Raw genomic sequence first — 16,647 nt, 5'->3', positions numbered from 1 at the left:
CTGCCTTCGGCTCAGGTCATGATCCCAGGGTCCTGGGATCGAGCCCCACATCGGGCTCCCTGCTCGGCGGGAGGCCTGCTTCTCCCTCTCCCACTCCCTCTGCTTGTGTTCCCTCTCTCGCTGTGTCTCTCTCTGTCAAATAAATAAAATCTTTAAAAAAAAAAAAGAAAAACTATTAAACATACAAATGGGTTTCATCACTCTATTCTCACTCATAAAATCTGTTTATATGCCTTACAACTTTGAAAGAATGTTGAGGTAAAAATATATGATGAATAGATATATTCATTCCTTAACAGTCTGTTTGGGTGCTTTTATTATTCTTAACTCCCTCAAAATAATAGAATACAAAAGCATCAGGTAATTTGCCCTCCATAAATTGTTACTTTAATACTGTCTTAAAAGACATTTATTCTTGGGGCGCCTGGGTGGCTCAGTCGTTAAGCGTCTGCCTTCGGCTCAGGTCATGATCCCAGGGTCCTGGGATCGAGCCCCGCGTCGGGCTCCCTGCTCTGAGGGAAGCCTGCTTCTCCCTCTCCCACTCCCCCTGCTTGTGTTCCCTCTCTCGCTGTGTCTCTGTCAAATAAATAAATAAAATCTTTAAAAAAAAAAGACATTATAGTATCTGTCTTTTTGGTCCAGACTCCTTAGTTGAGCATTACATACCCCTTTCCAGCCTTGTCTTTTCTCTCACTCATATATAAACACTGTATTGCTATCAATAATTTTCCAAATTAATTTCCAAAATACCTTGTACTTTTCTAACTGTAGACTTTTTGTTCATACAGTTAAACTCATCATGAATGTCCTCTACCCCCTCCCTCTTTGTGTAGTCTTTCCTTCCCTCAAGATAAAACTTAAAGTCCATCTCAGACCACAAGAGCTTGAAGTGAACTCCTGTGGCATTTTTCAATTCGGTACGATCATGTGGCATTTTTCTTCTAATGAACTGTTATGTAAGGTCCCTCGGAGCTATAAAATTCTGTTTCTCTATGGCTTTCCCATCTTTAATATAAAGTTTGTATCAACTCTGTTTCTTATTCCCCTCTCACAGTATCCAACATTGTTCTTTTAAATTTTTTCTATCATTTCAACCAGGCAGGGTATCCATATGCAAAGTTTACTCTTTGAATCATTTAGCATGTTAAATAATTTTGTTCTTTTTATTAGTATTTTTCTAACATTATATCTGCTGAACTTGAAGTTGACTAATGCCAGTCTAAAATATTAAACTGTTTAATTCAATCTGTATTTATTGAGTACCTCCTAGGTGCTTGGCACTGAAGTACAAAGATGAATGAGACCTAGTTGCTGCCCTCAAAGACTTCATAGTCTAGCCCCATTTTGTCATAATTATTTTTTCTTTGTAGTAAATACCCATTTTTTGAAGTACTATTCTGTTACTTCATTTGATAAATGTTTCAAGTGGACACATTTTTACTTCAGAATTGATACTGAAGCAAAAGTTTGCTCACCATCTTTAAAATAAGACCATATGCTTTCCAAAAAAAATTTCAACTTTAATTACTTAGGAGTTTCGTTTTAATTTTCTAACTTGAACCTAACTACTGAAGTTATACTATGAACTTCATGAATGCCAGCTGTTTTCTGAGGGGGGAAAAAGTCTTTAATATTTAGTTGCAAGCTTGGCTTTCATCTCTGATTTAATTTAGCAAATGATGGTGTGTCTAACCTGGAGAGGTAAAGATGAATATGCTGCTGCCCTCAACTAACTCCTGTTAGATCCTATCTGGATGGAATTCCAACTTGTCCAAACATTGGTCCAAGCCCTTTTGAAATCCTGTTTCCTTTATGGAATTTAAACTGTAACAACTTCACCATGTCTCTCAAATTCTATAAACAAAACATGTCACATTCAAAGTCCGTACATTTTCTCATTACGTAAAAACTTTGCATATTTACTGTTACCCAAAACTTCATATCCTTTGGTGTTATTGATGTTAATTTAGTAAACTACTAGATAGAAGATGGTTTGTTAACCTGATGTTAAAATAATCATCTACGAGCTTAGAACAGTAGTTCTCAGTCTTAGCTGCACTTAAAATTACCTGAGGAATCTTTACAGGCTACACGCCAGTCTGGTTAAAGTGGAATCTTTGGGGTTGGATTTGGCATCATTGTTTTTGAAAACTCCCCAGGTAATTCCAAAGAGCAGCCAAAATTGAGAATAAGTTGAGAAGTATCTACTTTACAGTTTACTAACACATTATAATCAGAATTTGTGTTATACATTTTTCCCCCAAGAAGTTTAGATGACTTTTAAAATATTACTTCACCCAAAGAATTGATGATGAGAGGTCATACTAAATAGATGTCTTTCGTCACAAAGCCTTTTTACTTGTTGTCCTTTTCTCTTTGTGGTAAAGCATGGTATAGAATCCAGGCTCCATGTTTTATACTGTAGGCTATATGCCTATCCTGTAATAAAGAAAAGATCACAGTGCCTGGCGTAATGTGGCTGACTCAAAGACAGTTCTTTCCTTAAAGCAGTGTTTAGAGAAAATATATAAAGAGAGGGGATTAAGCTTTCTGTTCTCTTGTCATTTTACTGTATTACTAAGGAAATAATTATGAAAGAACTGTACATCAAATTATGTCATGGAGAACATTGGATTTTGATTTCTGTGACATTCTGACTTTCATTATAGGTTGTTTTCACAAAGATTTTTATTAAAACTACTAAACATTCATTAAAATGCTTAAAATCAACTATAGTTTTTAACAGCTGTTAGGAGACTACAAACTAGGGACTCCTGGGTGGCTCAGTCGGTTAAGCGTCTGCCTTGGGCTCAGGTCATGATCTCAGGGTCCTGGGACTGAGTCCCACATCAGACTCCTTGCTCAGCGGGGAGTCTGCTTCTCCCTCTGCTTGTGCTCTCTCTCCTTTAAAAAAAAAAAAAAAAAAAAAGACTACAAACTAATGATTTTGGACTTAAAGATGTTGAAAACTAAAAGTTTTAAGAGTAAAATTTTAAATTTTTGGTATTTAAGAGAAGGATTTTTAATTTTTTAAAGAAAGAAAAGATCTTTTGTCTTTCTCAGAAGCATACCATTATTATCATTTTGTTTCTTAAGACCATAAAATCCTTGATGGCAAGAACCATGTCATGTGCTGCTTCTACATCTCACATATAATAGAAGAAAATATATACCCCATAAGTATTTTGATTAACAATTTAAACCTAAATCTAGTTGATATAACTCATCATATTCTATAGTAGATGCTTTATTAATATGTATTAGAGAAAAATGTATGTATTAAATGATACTGTATTGTTAACTTAATATGTCATACCTTCTGATTAATGATGGAAAAAAATCCTTAAACCCCCACAATAAAATCATGGGAGATACTATGTCTTTTACAGTTATGTATTTAATAAAATTTAAATGTATAATTTCAACTTAAATATATGATAACGTTAGCAATGTTTTTTTGTACCCCCACCTTTTTTGTTCATTCCAGATAGGATTAAAGTTATCCTTAATTTGATAATTACTGAATACATGTAGGAAGCTGAGGTGGGCTATAAGATCCATCTGACCAGGGTGCTGTGAACAAAGACACGGGCAAGGAAGAACTGAAATATATTTGTATAATGGTAATAGAAAATATTAATTTCTTGAAATCAGCAAGTATTTACTGGAAGTCTTATAGTGGAATGAGACTATGATTTTAATAAACATGTGAAATTGAAACACGACACTGACACCTTAAGCAAAATGTTCATCAATAAAGTTTTGATTCTTACCTACATATTATAAAGGGGGTTTTTTGGAGTGTTTGATATAAAATGCACAGCTTAGTATATGGCATTTTCTAATTTATACTACGCCCTGACACTGTTAAAAATACAGAAGTTTAAAAAAAAGTTCTTATAAATCATCTTACTGAGAAAAGAAAATGTTAAAAACAAAAGATAAAACAAGACCATATATAACATACTGGAATTCAAAGCACAGAATTAGGTAGAGTAAAAGAATAGCAACTGTTTTTACTCTCAGAAAATGCAAGTAAATATCAGACTTTATTACTGGTACTTAATACACTGCTCACGTGGGCTTTCCTACAGAACTGCTGTTCTCTAAACTGGTTTTCTATAATCAGACTTTATCTCACTCATTCTTAAGCATTCTTTTTATTTTTGGGTTTTGTTTTTTGCCCTTCTGAACTAATATACTAAAAACCTCCTTACAGTGTTTATGGGATCTTACATTATAAGTCAGTTTATTTTATTTCTTGCTCAGACTCCTAAAAAATGACATGTTGCAAATACTGAGCTTGGCGCTGTTATACATTCTGTCTTTTCACTAAAAAGCAAAGTATTTAATGAAAGATACTATAAGGTAGTATGATGAGAGTCATAGAGAAAGTAATTAAATAATTAAGCAAATGGGCCTTCTGACCTGAAGTTTGAAATATTTTATTTTCCAAATAATTAACTTTCTCATTAACTTTCCGAAATATTATTGGGAGAAAACTTGCCCTGAAACCTAACTTGTGTTAGATAAACTTACTGATAAACTACTGTTTATAAATTGCTATTTATAGACATTTTTAAGTAATTTCTAGCCTGTACCTCTAATTCCAATGTTTCTAAAACATCTGTTAAAGTTTTTTTTTTTAATTTTTTTATTAACATATAATGTATTATTTGTTTCAGGGGTACAGGTCTGTGATTCATCAGTCTTATACCAATTCACAGTGCTCACCGTAGTACATACCCTCCCCAGTGTCCATCACCCAGCCACTGTTAGATAAAGTTTAACATAATTTTATGTTCTGAAGAAAATAGGCCTGTAAGTTTATATTGTTTAGATAATAGTTTTCATTTAGCTCTCCTTTAACAGCAACCATGTCTTCTAGTTCTTAGCAGAGTGCCTTGCACAAAAACTGACCTACTAAATACTGATTTTTAAATTATGAGTCTATGGATTATTGTTTTAATCTGTTCTTGGTTGTTAAATATAAGGAGTTCTATAAAAAATTAACATGTATAAAGGTGGTGCTAATGAATCTTCTAGAAGTGCAACTGGAAGATAAATCATCAGAGGACTCTCTACCCTTCCCTTAGAAATCCCTCATTTCTTATTGTTCGCTCTCAGGTCAATTGTTACCTGCTCAGAGAAGCTGTTCTTCTAACCACCCACATCTCACACTGAAAACTCCTCTTCCCCGCTTCCAGGCCCAGGTTGCATATCCCTCTCCCCTTGAAGCCTTCCCTGATTCTCCTGTTTTCCCCTCTCCCTGCAGATTGAATTCTTCCTTCCTCTGTACTCAAATTCATTAATTCATTCAGTTAAATGTTCACTTCACTCAAGAAATAATAGGACCACCTACTCAGTCCTCTGTCCACTGTCTTTTTATCTTTATATTCTTATTATCAAATTATTGTTTGTTGTCTGCCCCATTAAAATGGGAGCTTCCTAAGAGCAGAAACCTGTTTTTTCTGGCTGCTGAAACCCTTGTGCTTAGAATAGTGCCTGGCACATATGAAGGTGCTTAATAAATATGTGTTCAGGGAGTGAATCAAATAAACAAATACTCTTCACATAAGTAGGGCTCAAATAAACAAACAAATATACTTTCTTATTAAGGTGCTAAGTTAAGAATTTTTCTCTACTGGTAGATTATCCTTTATAGGTGATGTTCACATGGGTATATTCCCCCTTTTCTTTTCCTTCTATTGGTTGCTTTACCTGAGAGAGAATCTATTTAACTATTAGAGGTAGACTTTGAACATGTGAAATTCTAATCTATCCCTCTTTAGAGGTCTATAGCCTCAAATTTTCAGGGATCTGTAGAGAATACCACAGTTCTCTCTCAAAACTGAAATTGCAGTAGTTACCCAGCTGACCTTGGCATCAGGGTTTTGATCTTTTGTCTAATGCATCTCCTATTCCCATCCTCAGTTACAGTACACTGCAAGACTGTGGTCTTAGGCAGTAGCTTTGGAAGTGCTATTCCCCGTTCCACCCACTGGGTGAGGGCTTGGCTACAGGCCAGTCTCAAAAAGACCTAAGGCTTTACAAAAGCTATTGAAGCATTTATTTCTAGCCCCTGAACAAGACCTTCAATGGGGGGTTGTAACCAGACTCTTAAGAATAACATTCTAGAGGACTTTTTAGCTAAAATTGTTAACTGATAGTCAACAGAAAGTATTCGACCAATAAGAAGGGTGCTAAAAGAAACAGATAATAAAACTCAGAAAAATGGAGCAGCAGAAGATATTTTAAGAAATGAAAGGGAAGAAAAAAGCAAGGTAAACATTATATTCTGTTAGCCAGAAATGAGTCATGACTAATGAGTATAGAATTAGTGCTAGTGATACGCCTCTGTTATGATGGGAGAAAGCCACATATTCTAGAGGAAAAATATACATGATAAACAGCCTGAGTCATCACTTCTAGTATTTAAAAGTCTTCAAAAGTCTCCATAAAATCTACATGGAAAACTTTTTATCTCTTTGTTCTTGTATGGGCATTGCTGCCTTTCCTCAAAAACCAACACACTCAAGGTCATAAAAATTGATATGCTGAGTATATTTAACTACATATTATGATCTTTAAAAAATGCTCCTCCATGGTAGGAATAGTATATGTTCCAAAAGTTAGTCTATAAATCAATTGTTGGAATATACCCTGAAGAAACAAATGATGGTTTCCCAGAACATCCCATAAGAGCCTATCTAACTAGGTGTGATTAAAGTGCCATTAATACAAAGCCACATTAAACATAAGCAGCCCTTTTTTAAATTCAAAATAATAATTACCAGGCACTGAACAAAGTGATTTGCATATGTACTCTTAATTAATTCTCAAAGCACTATGTTATGTATCATCTCCCTTTAATAATAGAAGATACCTAAGAAGAAAATATTCAAAAGCCTGTTCAGGTCACAAAATTAAGCAGTGCTGTCAGGATTTGAATTCAGCACCAACTGACTCAAAGTTCTTACTCCTTATCACTATACTATCCTACCTTTAGATGTAAGAAATATTTATATACTTTATATACCAGGCAGTATATAGATTATCTGTAGAGTTCACTCCATTTTAGCAGAACTAAGGATATAATCTTAAGAGAAGGTCAGCATAGGGGCGCCTGGGTGGCTCAGTTGGTTAAGCGACTGCCTTCAGCTCAGGTCATGATCCTGGAGTCCCGGGACCGAGTCCCACATTGGGCTCCCTGCTCAGCAGGGAGTCTGCTTCTCCCTCTGACCCTTCCTCCCTCATGTGCTCTCTCTCTCTCTCTCTCTCTCATTCTCGCTCTCTCAAATAAATAAATAAAATCTTTAAAAAAAAAAAAAAAAAAAGAGAGAAGGTCAGCATAAGTGCCACAAAAGAGGTATGGATAAACTGCCATAGGGGCAAAAACATTCAAGGCAATGGTTTACAATTATTTGTATGTTCGGGATTGTCTGGGTTTGAGTTTTTAATTATTGATATAGGTTCCTAAAATGTATTTGAGGTATATTTAATTTTTTTTATAATTAATAACAGTTCACAGAAGAAAAGCTTGGCCAGGCGGAGAAGACAGAACTGGATGCTCACTTAGAGAACCTTCTTAGCAAAGCTGAATGTACCAAAATATGGACAGAAAAAATAATGAAACAAACTGAAGTGTTATTACAGCCAAATCCAAGTAAGAAACTTTTTACCTTTGTCTACCTTATTGACTAATCTGATTAAAAGATACCATTAGTAGGTTTTTTTGATGTAAAAAAAAAAAGGTTTTGATGGCTACTGGAAAACAGTTTTTGGTTTGTGGCTTTCAGGTGTATGGGTTTTGTGTGTGTGTGCGCGTGCGCGCTTTTGGTGAAGAAGAGGGTGATAAACACTTCTTTGTGTACCCTCTAACAAATTGATTAATTGTGTTTTCCATGCCTTTGTAGAATCCTTTTGATAATTTCAGGGAGTGAATTTTGTTTTTGAGAGAGAGAAAGAACATACGAGTGCCCCCTTCCCCCCACTCCTTGAGGGTGAGGGAGAGAGAGAATCCTAAGCTCAGTGTGGAACCCAGTGTGGGGCTCGATCTCACAAAACTGAGATCATGACCTGAGCCAAAGTCAAGAGTCAGCACTTAATGGACTGAGCCAGCCTGGCGCCCCAGGAGTAGCTTTTAATTTTAAGAGTTAGAAAGGGCTGTGAAAATAGGAGAATTGTCCCCAAATAATTAAGGGAAAATTATATGGAAACTTACATAGTTACCAATTATGGAAACTTACATAGTTACCAATTATTTATGTTTATGTTGTTTGATATTTTTACATAAATTATTCCATTTGATTTTTAGACAACTATAAGGTTTTTCAGATCACCCATCTCAGTAATTTATCAAATAAGGTGCACAATTATTAATTGCAAATCACAAGTTAGCATTTTATACAGTGTAGAATAGCTAATTAGAAGTGGAAATTGAACTAGAATCTGGTGCATCAACACCCAGTCTTTTCACCCTGAGCTTTACACATCAAAACTGAAGAACAAAGGCAGCAGCAAATGCTTTCCTTCCCATTTTCCCCAGTGTTGTGACCATGTTGTGAAATGCCATAAGCTCACTTTTAGATACTAGCTTAAGTTCCAAGCTTTAAACTTTGTTCCTATTCCATGAACCTGAAGCACTATACAAAACATTAGTAATTCTGTACCATCATGGTAACCTTTTGAAATAGGCCTTTTACACTTTGAGTGAGGCCTGTTGTCTTTGGGCACCATGTGGTATTTCTTACTCATTTAAGACTACTTAAATTATATACCAGGGCACCTTAAAAAAGTAGTAGACATTTTTCCTTATGTTCCTTGCTCTATCCAGAGTTCTTCACATAAGTAGTCTGTTCTACATGTTTTTCTGAATGGCAAACTCATACACAACTGATAAACGGGAATTTCATTAGTATAAAGTTACAATGGCTCATATAATACAATTTTTTTTTTTTAAAGATTTTATTTATTTATCTGAGACAGAGAGAATGAGAGAGACAGAGAGCGCATGAGAGGGGGGAGGGTCAGAGGGAGAAGCAGGCTCCCCGCGGAGCAGGGAGCCTGATGCGGACTCGATCCCGGGACTCCAGGATCATGACCTGAGCCGAAGGCAGTCGCTCAACCAACTGAGCCACCCAGGCGCCCTCATATAATACAATTTTAATTAGTGTTTTAAGTCTAAAGTAGTAAACAAAATTGGATTTTTTTGTTTGTGCTCTGATTATAAAGTTACATAGATTATGAGTGGTCAGACCCAAACCTCTTTTTCCTGTAAGCCCTATAATTTTTACAGTATGATTTTCTGGAACCTAGGGTTTTTCAAAAATATATATTGCATTATAGCAGTATTGCCCACATATTCTTTTAAGATTTTATTATGGTCTATTGCTGCCCTATTGAAATGAACATTTACTTAAAGTATGCCAAATGTTTATTAACTGAAGTCAACATAGGATTCAACTTTAAACTTTTGACCAAATAGGTAGAAATGCACCAAAGCTAAGAATCACTCTCATCGTCAGATAATGAAATTCTGAAATGTAGTTAACATCTTTTAAATGGTTGTGTTTTGAACTGACTCTATTTGGTTTGAACTAATTTAAAGGTTTTAAAAGTCCTGCGTAAAAACTTCTGATGGTGCTCCAGAGTCTACCACATAAATGAGTATTATTCCAATAGCCTATTTTATGTATTATAATCAATGCTTATGCTGATTCCTCAAGTGTTTCTGTTACTGGTTCAGTTCACTTTTTAAGTTTCCAGTGCACTGTGTGAAACTTCCACTTGTAGAGTAATTATCTGAGATGCTTAGAAGGAACCTTTTTTTTTTTTTTTAGCTTCTCTTTAGACTATAAATTTGATTTATAGTTAATCATTGTTTCTGGAAACTGATCTTTTTCTCATTTGTCTCTCATATACCTATTAGGCAGCCGTGTAAGTGTGAATATTTTGTATATTGCACTAACCAGGCATTTATTCAGATTTTACTGATTATTTTTTTCCTTTCCATGTATACTAGCATTCTGCTGTTTCTTTTAACCTGTCTCATATTTTAACGAAATCTTTTGAGTGAATACATGGTGAGGGGTATCTGTATATCTTGTATTTTAAACAAAATTAAATAAAATTAAGCCAAGACATCATATTGCTGATCTCTGTCTGTGACTGGTCCAAACCTAGGTGGTTCTATTCCTTAATTTCCATGCCTATATTTAGACTCTAGGAAGGAGAGAGACCATGTGGGCACGCAAAAGTACGATAAAGGGGGGCGCCTGAGTGGCTCAGTCGTTAAGCGTCTGCCTTCACTCAGGTCATGATCCCAGGGTCCTGGGATCCAGCCCGGCGTCTGGCTCCCTGATCTGCGGGAAGCCTGCTTCTCCCTCTCCCACCCCCCTGCTTGTGTTCCCTCTCTCACTGTGTCTCTCTCTGTCAAATAAATAGAATCTTAAAAAAAAAAAGTATGATGAAGGTATCAAAAGTATGTGACTCTTTGCTTCTAATAGGTACTTTATATCCATTTTTTCATAGCTGGAAATCCCTGGTTTTGAAATTGAACATATATTCAAGGTTAAAAATCAGATTTATGAATGGGGCAAAGGCAACGTCATTAGATATTAAGTGAATACCAGTGCTTTTAGAATCTCATCATATGATAGTTTCACTTTAAGTAAATATTTTTGTGCCAAAATATTTTATCAGATTTCTAAAGTATAAGTTTCATAGAGCTATATAATATTCTAACATAAAAATTAATAATTATGTATTAAGATATGTACTTAAAAGCATGCCAACTTCATCTTATTTTACAGGATGATAAACGGGTAGTAGGGAAAAAAAACAATTTTTTAAATAGTTGTGGTTTTTTGAAATCATTGATAATTTTAAACCTTTCTCCTAGATGCCAGGATAGAAGAATTTGTTTATGAGAAACTGGATAGAAAAGCTCCAAGTCGTATAAACAACCCAGAACTTTTGGGACAATATATGATTGATGCAGGGACTGAGTTTGGCCCAGGAACAGCTTATGGTAAGCAAAAGGCAAAAAGATCTGCTAAAAACTAGCTTTACTTTTAGATTTTTACTACTTAGAGACATCATTAACATCTACCTAATATTAGTAGAATCAATTTTAACTTCAAATTTTTTATGTTTAAGTTTTGGATAAAGTAAGAAATAGAGATGACCAGTAAATATGAATGGTTCAACTTAATATATTTAAGTATATATTCTGAGAATTCACATTTATCATTTTAGATCTAAAAGTTAACTGAATTCTTCAGTTGTGCTCCCATTGAATCTTGCAACCTCCGTTATAGTACTTCTTTTGATATATTGTAATTTTTGTTTATATGTCTCCCCTAGATGATTTTTTTTAAGCTTTCTTGAGGGCTTATTTATTTTTGTAATAAAATGCCTGGCACATAGTGTTTGAACATACCACTAATGCTTTCATTACACAGTAATGTCACTACCACAAAAATGTTAACAGTGGTTATCTTTGGATGTTTGGATTACATTTCATTCTATTTTCCTCAGCTAGTTCAGATTTTCTATAATCATGTTTTATAGTTATGCCAGCTTTTTTAGTTGCTATACTGACTTTTTCAGTGTATAACTCTGAAGCTCATTATCCCCCAAATATAATTTTCTCCGAATATAAGACTATTTCAGATTCCTATAGCTTCTTTTCCTATTGTTCATGGCAAGTAATTCTCTTTATTAAGACTTCTGCAGGAAATTGGTCCTTATGTGAGTATGAAATGTAGGTAAATTAAATGATTTTCTATGTGTAGTACTGATTTATAAAATAGTTCGTAAACTCTGGAACAAAATGAACTTAAAGTTTTTTGGTTTTTTGTTTGTTTTTTTTTTTAAAGATTTTATTAATTTATTTTACAGAGACACAGCAAGAGAGGGAACACAAGCAGGGGGAGTGGGAGAGGGAGAAGCAGGCTTCCCACCGAGCAGGGAGCCCGATGCGGGGCTCGATCCCAGGACCCTGGGATCATGACCTGAGCCGAAGGCAGACGCTTAATGCCTGAGCCACCCAGACACCCCTGAACTTAATGTTTTAATAGTTACCTTTATGTCAGAAGGAAATAACCTAAATACTGTATAATGAATGGCGTTAATCCATTGACTGTTAGATGTACAACTGAAACTTTTACATTGTGGTCTTCAAAAGGTACTTCTTTGAGAAGTCTGAAAATGATTAAAATTTCTATAGTTTTATTTCTAAATTTTAACTATTAATTTTAGAAAAATTTTACACATTAAACAGATTTTTTGTGCCTGCTTGTGCCAGAAGCAGTTAGATGCTGGAGGTCATAAAGGTACATGAAGGACACCTAGCCCTTTCCTTCACCAAGCTGAAGGCCTAGTGGGGCACAAACATTCAAAAGCCTTATAAATTTTTTCCTTTTTTAATATGCTTAATCTGTTTTCACCTGTAGTAGTTCTATTGACTGTACCTTGATTACTGGAATTGGGCTTTGTGAATCTATTTAATCATAATTGATAATAACTAACAATTGAGTATTTCAGGCATTGGGCTAAACATACACAATAAATGTATTATTTCCATAAGTCTTCACTTACAGCCTACTTATAAATTCTATAATCTCCATTTTGAAGACAAGGAAACTGAGTCTTAGATTACATAATTCATCTATGATCATATAGCAAGTAACTCAAAGAGAGATCTGTATCCAGACATGGAGCTCTTAACGACTATGTTATATTATCTTCCTTGCCAAGCAAATCTAGTCTCATTCTAACATGGAGGATTTAAGATCCACAGAATTGAAGATTAGAGGTAGAACTCGAAGTAGAACCTTGGTCTTGTGGTTCCCTTTCTTTTTGCTCTATTTTCCACTGAGCTTGTCCTATTTAAACATTAAGGTATATGTGTTGCAAAACATGGATTTTTCTTTAACTTAAGATACAAATACACAGTTATTATTTAAAGATACTTGAGGCCCATGCATAATATAGAAATAGTAGACAAATTTTGTCTTGATCTACTTGTGAAAATATTTTAAGCATTATGCTTTTCTAAACATATCTCCACTGTTTGAGCTGTGATCATAAATACTTTTTAGTGTATTTATCCTCTTTTGTTCCATTGGTTGAATTGGTACAGTTAACTGTGATACGATAAGGACTTCTTGAACCTGTCATTTTCATTTAGATATTTATAATCTTAAATTTACTTTTAAAATAAAACTAATGACAGCTAATTCTCTTTGATTTTTTAAGTAAACAAGTGACAACTAACTTTAAAGCAGATCAGATTGCTGATTTTATTTTCTGACATTACCAGAAGATGGTAAAAAAAAAAAAAACACTTTTTTCCTTTGCAGGTAATGCCCTTATTAAATGTGGAGAAACACAAAAACGAATTGGAACAGCAGACAGAGAGCTGATTCAAACATCAGCTTTAAATTTTCTCACTCCTTTAAGAAACTTTATAGAAGGAGATTACAAAACAATTGCTGTGAGTTGGAAAATGTTCCCTTTTTTTTAGTAAAATAATTTATATATATAATTACACTTTTTAATGAATAATTTGCCCTCTTACGGACTGTGTAGATGTAGCAGATTAGAAAATTTAAATAATCTAGCTAGGTACATATTCAGCAGAACACAAAGCTAACCAAAATAAAGAACTTCCATTTTTGTGTCCCTGCAGTGTTATTTAGATTACATCAATTGTTGTTCATTACCAGCACTAAAATTTGTAGAGAAATTCCTGGAATGATTATAAAAATATGGCACAAAATACCTCCATAGTATAGCCATGTTAGCTATTCATTTAAACTGGGAGCCAATAACCTAATTACTGTATTTCTGGCTGTTCAACTTTCTGTTGTTTGCATCCCTAGAAGTCTTGTTATCTTCTCCTCACACAGCTGTGTTTTATTGCTGAAGAAATAAATGTAACTTTCCCAAGCCTAATATTATTTTTTAGGTTTTTTTTAAGCAATGGAGAGTGAAGATCTAGATGGATTTTTTTTGCCTAAGATTTTTGCAAGATTGTTCTTTATTGTAAATACTACTATAAACTTTAATTTGCAGATTTCTTACTATAAAATATTCTAGAAACTCAGTATGTGTACAATGAATTTGTCTCTGGGTAAAAAGTATTTTGCCCGAGACAAAGGAAAAACCACCAAGTTGAAATACAATTTAAAAAATATTAGATTGTCAGTAGGATGAAATGTGATATATGAAATCTGTCTGAGAATTAATAAAGCAAGCAGTGGATTTTTATAAACTTACCTGTTATGGTGAAGTTCCCATGAGGAATTCTAAGATACCATACTAATGTTTATTCATTATTCTATAAATTTGAAATTTCCTTTTGTAGTAATAGAGTTGCTTTCAGTGCTCTGGCACATTAAGTGAGCCTGCCCAGTCCTTGAGGTAGATCACTTAGGGTGTCAAGGAACTTTGACCTAGGCCCATACCTCCTTTACCTTGGCACTTCCTAGATAATCTGTTTGAAACAGTTTATCAACCTGGGCATTACTGACATTTTCGGTAGAAGAGTTCTTTGTTGTAGAAGCTGTACTGCATTGTAGGATATTTAGCAGCATCCTGGTTTCTACCTAGTAACATCTCCCCACCCCCCAGTTGTGACAGCCAAGATGATAGAGCAAAACATTCCCTAGATGGCAAAACTGCAAAATATTAAAATATGCATTTCTTTGTTTCTGCCATCACCTGCCATCTTTCCCAGATTTCCCCAGCATCTAGAATGTCTCCATTATTTTAAAATTGAAAACCATAAGAAAAAGGAGTCAAGTGTTACTTCATAGCCAATTTTGTAATCATTGATCTTTGTTTATCAGATGATTCATGTATTTAATGGAGACTGGTACTTTAAATGTGTATGCTCTTACTGGATTTTAGCATCTTTAGCCTTTATTTTTTTTCTTTTCTATTTTTATAGAAAGAAAGGAAACTATTACAAAATAAAAGGCTGGATTTGGATGCTGCAAAAACCAGACTAAAAAAGGCAAAAGCTGCAGAAACTAGAGCGTCAGTAAGTAGTGTTTTTTTGCATAGAAAAAATCTTAGGTTGATAAATTTAAAATTTGTAAAGTATTTTACTCCTATACCATGCAAGCTACAGTCTATTACTAAGAGTAGAATATGATTTTAGGGTATTGTTTTTGTGTTTAAACAAACTTATCAGAACTTAATGCATCCAAATCAGTGCACAGTAGTCATATCAACAGGCAGTATTATTTCAGTGATACACCTGTTGCTAAAAAATAAAAATTATAAGAGCTCCTAAAGTTCTGTCATGTTCTTTAAATATCCTCAGTGATGATGGCAAATATCCTTTTGGAGATAGGTTTATTATATTTGAAATAGAAAAACAGATAGTAATTAAGATGAGAATAAGTCAAGTTTGAGATTGCTAATGTGTGACCTAAAAATTAAACTTGACACCCTTTCCACATGTGAGTCAAACTGACTAAAGGCGTCACCAAGAATAATTCCAAAACCATTCAAACAGTTGCAGCATGGACGCCCAGGTGACTATTTTGAAGGGGAGGAAACCCATTTGGATACATAAGTTCTGATATATTTTTCATAAAATCAACCTCAGAATAGTCTTCATTTTAAATGGAGTTGGTTAAATATTAAATATAGTAATTTAATGATTCATACACATGTATTTATAAGTTTCTTAAAAGGTTTTATTTATAAGCTTATTTAATCTATTATTTATACTGCTTATATTTCCATTCCAAAGATGGAAGACATTAATCAGATAGTATAATATAAACAAGTCTGAATTTATTAGAGGAGGCTAACAGGTTAATTCTTAACTTATACTAAGGGATATGTTTTGTCAAGAAGCATGACATTCCCCCTGCCTTCTGTTCCCAACTCACTACCACTGTCATTATCAAGAATCATTGCCTTAAGGAACATAGGCCACAGTGCTGGTGGAAGACAACTGTGGCTCCCTTGTTTGGGGAAAGAAGAGGTTGAGACTTGTTTTATAGTGAAATTTAAAACTGGTAAAATTGGGATTAAACAGTGATGTCTTGTGAAAGTACCCCAACACTATATGAGCAGAATAAATTTCTTCTAGAAATATCTTCTTCTAAACAGTTCCCCTTTTGGAGAGTCTGTATTAATTACTGCTGAAGAAGAGCTTGCTTTGACAAGACATTAAATCGAAATTCTCTGGCTATTTCACCTCAGGATTTATCATGATGTCATCATCAAGAACACCCTAACTTCCCAAAACAGGCTTTTCACAGAATCAGAACTTCAAAATGAACACTGTAGGTGACAAGAGATTCTAAATTAGGATTAGTTTCTAGTTGCTAATAATAGATTTATGTGGTAAAATATAAATTGATTTTTTTTTAAAGATTTTATTTATTTATTTGACAGAGAGACAGCGAGAGAGGGAACACAAGCGGGGGGAGTGGGAGAGGGAGAAGCAGACTCCCTGCTGAGCAGGGAGCCCAATGGGGGCTTGAACCCAGGACCCCGGGATCATGACCTGAGCCGAAGGCAGACGCTTAACTGAGCCGCCCAGGCGCCCCTGAATTGATTTTTAAGATACTAATTTCATAATCAGGAAAAAAATGTTAAGATAAATAAGGATCATTT

At 34.5% G+C, this 16,647-nt stretch overlaps 1 protein-coding gene across 4 annotated transcripts in view; it reads left to right on the top strand.

Annotated features, from left to right (window-relative positions):
- Positions 1-16,647, top strand: part of SH3GLB1 (SH3 domain containing GRB2 like, endophilin B1) — a 35,608-nt gene that overhangs the window by 3,618 nt on the left and 15,343 nt on the right. For 2 of the 4 annotated variants that reach the window (XM_035018123.1, XM_035018121.1), the window contains exons 2-5: positions 7,525-7,666; positions 10,904-11,032; positions 13,368-13,501; positions 14,960-15,052. In XM_035018123.1, coding sequence (XP_034874014.1) covers positions 7,525-7,666; positions 10,904-11,032; positions 13,368-13,501; positions 14,960-15,052 — 498 coding nt within the window. Of the gene's footprint in view, positions 1-2,141; positions 2,160-3,487; positions 3,624-7,524; positions 7,667-10,903; positions 11,033-13,367; positions 13,502-14,959; positions 15,053-16,647 lie in introns of those variants that run through there. The other 2 variants (XM_035018124.1, XM_035018122.1) reach the window with 2 other exon arrangements.

This window comes from Mirounga leonina, unplaced genomic scaffold (genome assembly GCF_011800145.1).
Source record: "Mirounga leonina isolate KUSES-001 unplaced genomic scaffold, KU_Mleo_1.0 Mir_173, whole genome shotgun sequence".
In the NCBI taxonomy this organism is placed as follows: Eukaryota; Metazoa; Chordata; class Mammalia; order Carnivora; family Phocidae; genus Mirounga; species Mirounga leonina.
This window is presented reverse-complemented; position numbering and strand designations above follow the sequence as displayed.